General features: G+C 47.7%; 1 protein-coding gene across 1 annotated transcript in view; it reads right to left on the minus strand.

Annotated features, from left to right (window-relative positions):
- The window catches only part of SNX1 (sorting nexin 1), a 20,242-nt gene extending 11,393 nt beyond the window's left edge, over positions 1–8,849 (minus strand). Inside the window, exons 1-5 of the mRNA XM_081337591.1 lie at positions 8,653–8,849; positions 4,227–4,329; positions 3,580–3,716; positions 1,900–1,966; positions 296–339 (exon numbers count right to left, since the gene is read on the minus strand). Of these exons, the coding sequence (XP_081193717.1) occupies positions 296–339; positions 1,900–1,966; positions 3,580–3,716; positions 4,227–4,329; positions 8,653–8,778 (477 nt within the window). The 5' untranslated portion in view covers positions 8,779–8,849. The remainder of the gene's footprint in view (positions 1–295; positions 340–1,899; positions 1,967–3,579; positions 3,717–4,226; positions 4,330–8,652) is intronic.
- Between the last annotated feature and the right edge of the window lie 213 nt (positions 8,850–9,062).

Below are 9,062 nucleotides of genomic sequence, written 5' to 3' on the forward strand. Positions count from 1 at the left end.
CTTCCTCCTATAAATTGCAAGGTTAATATCGTTGGAAGAACAAATAAATAAATAAATCTAAATTCAAATGGAAAAAGGACCTAAAAGAATTACTCTTCCTTAAATCAGTGTTTCCCAACCTTGGGAATCTCCAGGAGTGTGGCCTTCAATTCCCAGGATTCTCATCAATGGTTATGCTGGCGGTGGAATTCTGGGAGTCGAAGGCCACGCTCCTAGAAATTCCCAAGATTTAAAAACGCAGACTTAAGTGGACCTGATGCCAGTAATGGGGAAAAAGAAAGAAAAGCTGACATACCTGTGTGGACACTTTGTAAGCAACGTAGGCATTCATTCCGTCCCCTGCAGGAATGAAAGAAGACAACAAAGATTTTTATAGCTCCAGCAAGCTGTAACAACCAGAAGCCTTAGTAATTTGGGGTTAATGTTCTTTCTTTGTGCGCATCTGTGAGCACAGAGGAATCCATTGTCAAGGATAGTTGCTCAATCTCTTCTGCTAACAACTTGGGGCTTCTAAAAGGATGCATGGTCTTAATCAACATCTAGAATGTTTTTTATCAGGATTTTATTCAGGCAATTACAGATATTTACTTCCTTAATCCTCACCAACTCTGCATAGAATGTGAATGGTTTTTTTTAGCCCCGGCTTTAATCACTACACCAAACTGGTTTTTTTCTCTAGGCCAGTGATGGCGAACCTGTTAGAGAACGAGTGCCCAAACTGCAACCCCAAACCCACTTACGTATTGTCGGGTGCCGGGTGGGTGGGGCCCATTGGGTGAGCACCTGTTACTCGTCCCAGCTTCTGCCAACCTAGCAGTTCGAAAGCACGTAAAAATGCAAGTAGAAAAATAGGGACCACTCCGGTGGGAAGGTAACAGCTCTCCGTGCGCCTTTGGCGTCTAGTCATGCCGGCCACGTGACCACGGAGACATCCTTGGACAAGCGCTGGCTCTTCGGCTTTGAAACGGAGATGAGCACCGGCCCCTAGAGTCAGAAACGACTAGCACGCATGTGCGGGGGAAACTTTACCTTTACCTTAGAAAACTAAAGCAGCTGAAGGAAGGGGAAAACAAAGAAAAGAAAAACCACACAGCACACTGAAAGAGGAAAGGGGCTGAGGGTTGGCCAAACAATCCCTTTGGGGCAGACAGCTTTCATTTGAGACAGCCACAAGCCTAAAGCAGAGCAGATAATATTCCCCAGGCACAGAGCTTCCCTGCCACAACCCTGCATCCACAAATACTCTGTTTATGCAGCTGCAATTAAAGCTGTACCGAGGGCAATGAGTTTTTGCAGCTGCTGCGGCTTCAAGGAGAATACACAAAGTCTCCAAATGCAGATGGGTACTTTTTCAGGTGGGCTTGGAACCCCCCTGACCTGTCCCAAGATGCTGGCAGCCTGGGAATCACCGGCTCCTGCATGAATCATCAGCTCTCACCTGATCTACCTTTCCTGTAAATCAGCGTTTCTCAACCTTGCCCACTTTAAGATGTGCAGACTTCTGGGAGTTAAAGTCTGCATGTTAATCTTGCAATTTGGGACACCACAGCTACAGTTCATAATGGCAAGGATCGGATCTGGACTCGGGAAAGAGGAAATCAAAACTTTTCTTTAATGTCTTCCATGAGAGTTTGGATCACTTGCTTTGAGCCTAATCCACTTCACAGGGGTAGGTGGGGGATAGGATGTTACTGATGGGGAATCTGAACTCAGTGGGAAAAACAAATGCTGACGTAGCAGGTGTCAAAGGCTCTAAAAAAAACCCCAAAACCTCAAGGTAGCAACCATGCTGAAGTCAGAAGGTGGATAGAATGAATCTAGTGAACGGTTGCATGTCCAACGGAGTTAAACCCTGCACGACGCTGTCAAACTACTTCCATTTCGTTGCGACTCACTCACCAATTTTCTCGGGATCACTCACTCCCACGGAAAGTTCAAATTGGTCTTCCTGCTCTTCCTCTTCCAACTAGGTAAGGAGGAGAGATGACACACAGGTCAGAAACTTTTCTTGGACCCGACTTAAGGTAGATGTCAAGTGTGGGACATCGGGAGCCAAGGCGGCTCAAAGGAATACAGGTTTGTTGCATGATAAACGCTCTCTACAAGAATCTCAACGACTAACAGTTGAAGCAGATTGGCGGTAGATAAGAAGTCAACGGAATACAAGGTGGGCTGGACTTAGATCTCCTGTGGGCACGAAGGGACTTGAGACTGATGACACGTTTCATCCTTCCCTCGGGCTCATCCTGGTCTTCTCCTACAATAGGATACCCAATATTGGAAAGAGAGAGAGAGAGAGATAGGAAGGCAGATGGAGACAACATCAGAAGCCTCAGCTCTCTCCAAGTTTTTTCTCACTGCCCATTGGGAAGCACCTTAGCTGCCTTTATTTGTTAAGCATTTGTCGTGCTTTTATGTGTGTTACATGTACGCTGCTTTTCTTAGCAATTAAATCCTGAAAGATAGGACAGAAAACAGAGCTGTAAAGCATAAATAAGTAGTATTCACCTTTGCTCTGACTTGAGCTTATATTGCAAAAGCTGAGGGGCAAAAGTCAGTAGGTTAATTGGAAAGGGGAGACAAGAGCCTGCTCCACGCACAAAAACTTCCAACTTTTAAGAGTCCCGCTAGAAGGTGGAAAAAGTAAGATGCCCAAAACACTGTCAAGGGAATAGCCAACTTATTCAACTTGCCTTTCTCTAGGAACAAAAGGAAGGGTAACAACCACTCTAGTTTTATTATTTTAGGGAGAGAGAGAGAGACTTGTTTGCTGTACTGGGGCTTCCCTGAGGACAGGGCTTGTGTGGAGAAGGCTGTCGGTGGCAAGTGAATGAACCTTTTGTTGTCAAAGTACAACCATGTATACACTGAGATTGGCTGAGCCTCCCTTCGTGCCCCCTCCCCCCAACTCACAGTGACAACCCTCTGTCTTATTACACCATGTGAGCTAATTACACAACACACTGGCCTCGCAAGTCAATCATACATGAAGTTTATAAAATTATTTCCCATTCAAGAGCCTGACAGCCCATGGATAAAAGCTGTTCTTCAGCCTGTTGGTATGGCTGGCTATACTCCTGCATCTCCTACCCAATGGGAGGAGAATAGAGAGATACCGACCAGGGTGTGAGTCATCCCTGAGAATTTTTCTCTCTTCCAAGGCTGCGGGCCCTGGCAAGGTCATCCAGTGGCGTCAGGGGACAGCCCACGATGTCCTTGTGCTGTGCTCACCACCCTCTGTAATGCTCTCCTATCCGCGGCTGTCAGACCAGCATACCAAACCACAATACCGTACGAGAGGACGCTCTCTATAGAAGACCGGTAAAAGAGGGTCATTAGCCGTTGTTCTACCGTGTTCTTCCGCAAGACCCTCAGGAAGTGGAATCTCTGCTGGGCCTTTCTGGCCACCTGGGTTGTATTAACTTTCCAGGTCAGATCTTCACAGAGAACTCATCTTCAAGCAATGTGACGGAAATGCATGGAGAGGAATGGAGACCGCCTTCCTTATTACACAGGACAGAGCTGAATATAGAACTAGCTACATGGAATAGATGATTAGCCAAACACGAAAGCGCTTACCTCCTCATAGGTTTTTGACTGCTGCTTGGAAGAGGAATGGGTGGGTTTTTCTAGAGAGGGGGCAGGACTGAACACTGTTGTTGTCTCCTTCTTTGTGTGGTTTTGGCTATTATCCAGGGACAATTCAACAGTGGCATCTGTAAAAGAACAAAAGAATGCTGAGTTGATTTGTTTTCTTTTTTTTATGCCTTTGATGAAATTCCATTTCCCTGACTGAGGATAGTCTCTAGGCAGGGGGGTCTCCAACCTTGGCAACTTTAAGACTTGTGGACTTCAACTCCCAGAATTCCTCAGCCGGCTGAGGAATTCTGGGAGTTGAAGTCCACAAGTCTTAAAAGTTGCCAAGGTTGAGGACCCCTGGTCTATAGAATTTCATCCCATGTTCCTGTGAACATGAAAGTTATTCCTGGTAGAATCACTTCCCTAAGTTGAATCATTTACTTGGTGAAATTTCTTTAGAAATGGACAATCAAATCAAATCCAAGAAGATGTAATACAAAGCTACATGTTCTGGGCCACAACGTCCATCCACTCCTCACTTTATTGCTCTTCCCATCCTTTTATGTGGGATGGCCACTCAGAGTCACCCTGAGTTGAGCAACATAAATCATCGCCCTCTTTCCACCATGTCACACAGCAAGACCAACCTGCAAATAGATCTGGATCTTCTTGTTCTTCCTGGATGCCATTTGTTTTTAAACTGTTTTCCAGCGGCACCGGGGATTCCTTCTTTGGGAATTCTGGCTTACTCTAGGAGGATAGAGAGCGGCTGTTATTCCAAGCTGCAGAATTAAACCTGGTTTTTGAGACAGAGGCAGAAAAACAGTCTTCCAATATCTCAGGGGCTGCCCCAAAGAAGAGGGAGTCAAACTATTTTCCAAAGCACATGAAGGCCGGATAAGAAGCAACGGATGGAAACTAACCAAGGAGAGAAGCAACCTAGAACTAAGGAGAAACTTCCTGACAGTGAGAACAATTAACCAGTGGAACAACCTGCCTCCAGAAGCTGTGAATGCTCCAACGGTGGAAGTTTTTAAGAAGAGACTGGACAGCCATTTGTCTGAAATGGTATAGGGCAGGGGTAGGCAACCCTGGCTCTTTTATGACTCTTGGACTTCAACTCCCAGAATTCCTGAGCCAGCTGTGCTGGCTCAGGAATTCTGGGAGTTGAAGTCCACGAGTCATAAAAGAGCCAGGGTTGCCTACCCCTGGTATAGGGTTTCCTGCCTGAGCAGGGGGTTGGACTAGATGACCTCCAAGTTCCCTTCCAAATGTATTATTATTATTATAAACCTGACCAAATAATTTGGCAATCCTGGCCTATACACATAGTCCTCAAGTTACAACAGTTCATTTAGTGACTGTTCGAGGCTACAACCACACTGAAAGAAGTGACTTACGACCGTTTTTCACACTTACGACCATCTGAAGCATCCCCACGGTCATGTGAGCCAAATTCGGTCACTTGGCAACTGGGCATGTATTTATGGAGGTGGCAATGTCCTGGGCGGATCGTGTGATCCCCCTTTTGTGACTTTCTGATAAGCAAAATCAAAGGGGGAGCCAGATCCACTGAAGAGCCGTGTTAATAACTTAACAGCTGTGGGAAGAACAGTGGTAAAAGGGGGCCGAAACTCACTTAACCATCTTGCTTAGCAACAACACCTTTGGGCTCAATTGTGGTCATAAAACGAGGACTATCTGCATTGTCCAAGAGAGTGATCTTCCAGGGCCAGTTGGCAGACCCCAGCTTCCCATTCCTGCCCTGTGCAAAGTCTTCCCATTTGAATTCGTGTTTTTTTTCCCTCCATTGCTTTAGGGTTAAATTAACAATGGAGGCATTGCATGCCTTTTTTTTCCAAGGCCGCTTTGTCAAGCTAGCACATAAAGGCTCTCGGAGTCTTACCCTTGCACCCCCTCCCAAGGCCTCCCTCCACGCAGAGACAGCCTTGCCACTGTCTGCATCGCTGAGCCATGGAGTTTGCCAAAAGACAATGCCTGTCTGAACAGGGTGACAGTCCCAAGAGGCGCCAGAGACAGAACCGCGGGTGCTAGAAGTCAGGGCTTTGCGTTGGTAGAACAAGCCTGGTTCAAAAACAAACCAGGTTTAGAAGTCACCCCGCTTACAGGTCACTTCTGAGAAGTTTTTAAGCCCTTGGAGCTGCAGGTCAAAATAACTGGTCTGTTTGTCTGAACCCGTGAGAATCCACACGCTTCTTAACCAGTATCTTTGGGATTACATTTCTGCAAACGCCAAAGCTTGGCAAAGCTTGACAACATTCTCACAATGTAAGGTGGGCCAGACGAGTTGTGCAAATCCTCTTTATGAGACATTGCAGGAAGAGAGCAGAGTTAGTTTGAGAGCATCTTTTTTTTTATTTAAAGCTTTCCGGAGCTGCAGCTCACTTCCCCAGATTTGCATTGCGTTAAACTGAACTGGAGCTCACAAGAGTTTCGTCTCCCTCTGAATAAAATTTGTTAGTCAGGAAAAGAGCAAGCAGCCTCCTCATTCTTCCCTAGCCCTAACCCTTTGCTAAAACAAAAGTTTCATTGTGCTGGTTCATTCTGTGCTTCTGACTGTAAATTTTGTGTTTCATCTGCTGGTCTGGTGACCGAATAAAAATTGATTTGATTTCCTTGCTCTTTATGTTCAAGTTCTACTATAGATGTGCCTTCTCTTTTTCCTCATGCTTTTCCAGGCACTCTACATTCCATTAATACGATTTCAAAAATGTGAATTCTTTTACTTAACAATGGTTTGTTTGTTTTCTTTAGCATTCTCACAAAGAACTCACAAAGCCTGCAGATCACGATGAAACCCTAGTTCTGATCCCAACGGGAGGGGCTTCCCAAATTTTTTGGACTTTTTTCTGCTGAAAAGTTGTGCAAGGGCCACTTCAGATTGCTCTGTTGTTATGTTCACATGCGCACAACTGTTCCCTACTCACTGTCAGAAACTAAATGCCAATTTTTGCTTTTTCTTTTTTCACAGGAAGTTCCACTCCATCTGTACTCCTTAATTTTTTTGCAGTTATTGCATAAAATGCCTACATTCAGCATTTTCCCTTGAAACAGAAGGGTGGTGCCCGACCTCAAATCCCCTCAAATTTTCTCCTCTGTCAATCTATTAACTGTTTCTGGATTTTGCAGCGCAAGAAAGCCAGTCTCTACCTATTCTCCTGGCCTTGAAAATCATGTCAAGATTTTTTTTTGAAGCAGACTGAGACGCAACTGTGGCATCAAAACTGCAATATTTAAAGGACCTTTGCATCCATATGGTCACACCCCAGGACTGCTGTCCAGACTGACAAGAGGAACATGACCACAGAAACATCACCCCATAACTTTCCCAGCCATAAGGATAACCTTTATTAGTGCTGGCAGCTTAACGGCAGATGCTATTATAAGTATATAATTCACAAAATTATAGAATGAGCATCTTTATTCCCGGGAGAGCTTCAGAATTATTAGAAGATTATTCTAAGGCTAAGATACCCATTAAGATATTCCATAAGCAGATACAAATGATACAAAAAGAACAAACAAACAGAACTTGAAAGCCAAGCACAACAAAATTCCAAGACATCACCTTATTTTTTTGAAAACTAGTTAAGCTACACCCAGCAGCTTATAAACTGTAAACAGATGCTGTATATTTGTGGCATTGATTTTAGATATTGGACTAGGATTGGGGAGACCTAGGACAAAGTCTGTTTTCTCCCCCAAAATCCCACGTATGAATCTGGCCTTCTCACAGGACAGCCTAATTTTTAAACTTACTGCTGTGAGGATAAAACGGGATAAAACTCTGTGTATGCCACCTTGAACCCCTGGCCAAAACGCGAGATTTGAGTCTAACAAATAAATGGCTAAATATTTTGCACTACTTTAGAATCAAACTCCGCATTCAGTTGGTCTGGGCCAATTTAAAAAGTCTAACCAGCATCCAATCTGCTTGCTAGAGGGATGGGAGACCACTAAGGAATGCCAGGCCTGTCCGCTAGAGTCGTAAATCAACAAAACTACTTCCCTTTCCAGGATTTGAGTCTTTGTGAATGGAAATAGCTGGAAGGGCAACAGCTCAATGAAAGGAGATCATAATGGCTGCTCTGTAAGCGGATGTCAAAGGGATTCAGGAGAAGCCAACCCAGCATTTGTGAAAGACCCTCTTTCAACTGAATTGTAAGTCATTCGCAAGGAAACAAGCCAACACAAGGGGTGTGGAGCCAGATAGGGGAGAGGCCGGGAAAACATTTCTGGCTGAACAACAAGCAGAAATTCAACCCTAAACCTGAACCCGGCTCCAGACTTTCCCTCCTGCAGACAACACTTTTTGCAACTCCTTTGCAAAAACAAGCAAAGATGAATGATTTCCTGGGGCTGAACATGAAGCGGTGCTCCTTAAGCAGCACTGGGTGCCCTGCCCAGATTGCACACACCCCGCCACCCCCAGGGACACATACACAAGAGAAAGGCCGGGATGGGCTGGACTCCCACTCCCATCATCCTGGGCCAGTTTCCCCCACCCACCCCCACCGGTGCCTGTTTGCAAAGGGAGGGAGAGCCTCTTTCCACCCGGCCCACAGACCCCCCCCAACACACCCAGCAACCGAGGAGGCGAAGCGGGGCTCCCCCCAAAGCAACTCTGGCCAGGCTCCTCTGGGGCTCCCCGTGGGGGGGGAATCCCGTGGGGGGGGTGTCCCTCCGGGGGGAGGGGGGCGACTTTCTCCCAGGCTTGCCCTACTTGGTTGCACCTTGGAGAGTGGGGTGGGGGTCGTTATCATCTGTAGGGGAGGAGGCGCCGCAAGGGCGCGCCCGGGATGATGGGAGCTGTAGTCATCCCCGGCACAAGTCCCGGGAGAGCAGCCCAGGGCGGTTTTTCCTCGCCCGGGGAAACTTCCCCAGGCTGCAGGAGCGAAAAGGGAGGGAGGGAGGGGAGCGAGCGGTGTGGGGGGGCTCGTGGGGGGGGCTCCCCCCTTTTGCAAAGCCCGGCGGAGCGCGATCCCTCCCTCCCACCCACCACCCCCCCCGCAGACACGCGTGGGTCGCCCGGTGGGCACCGCGGGCACTCACGGCGTTGCCGGTGAAAATGTCCTCCCCGTCGGAATCGCTGTCCGGCTGGGGGTCGCCGGGACTCGCCTCCGCCTCCGCCGGGAAGGGCGGGGGCAGCCGGTCCACCGGGGAGCCTCCGGACGCCATCTCGCCGCCCAGGCAGCCACTTCCGGCTCCCCTCTCGCTGCCCGGCCGGAAGCCGCAACAGGTGATTTATGGCCAAGGGGGCGGGGCCGGACGGGGAGGCGGGGAAAAACGAACCGGACGCCCAATCCGGACTGGCGCCAGGGCCTCGGGGAGGAGCGAAGGGCGTGGCCGCCCTGCCGCTCTTGGCGCTGCCTTTGAGCGATAGAAGTGCCTGTTCTGTGTATATAAACTATACGGCTCCTAATGCGAATGCGTGCAACGTAGAGGTGCGTATGGAATAATGC

The sequence above is a fragment of the Vipera berus genome, assembly GCF_964194415.1.
Source record: "Vipera berus genome assembly, chromosome: 12".
Lineage (NCBI taxonomy): Eukaryota > Metazoa > Chordata > Lepidosauria > Squamata > Viperidae > Vipera > Vipera berus.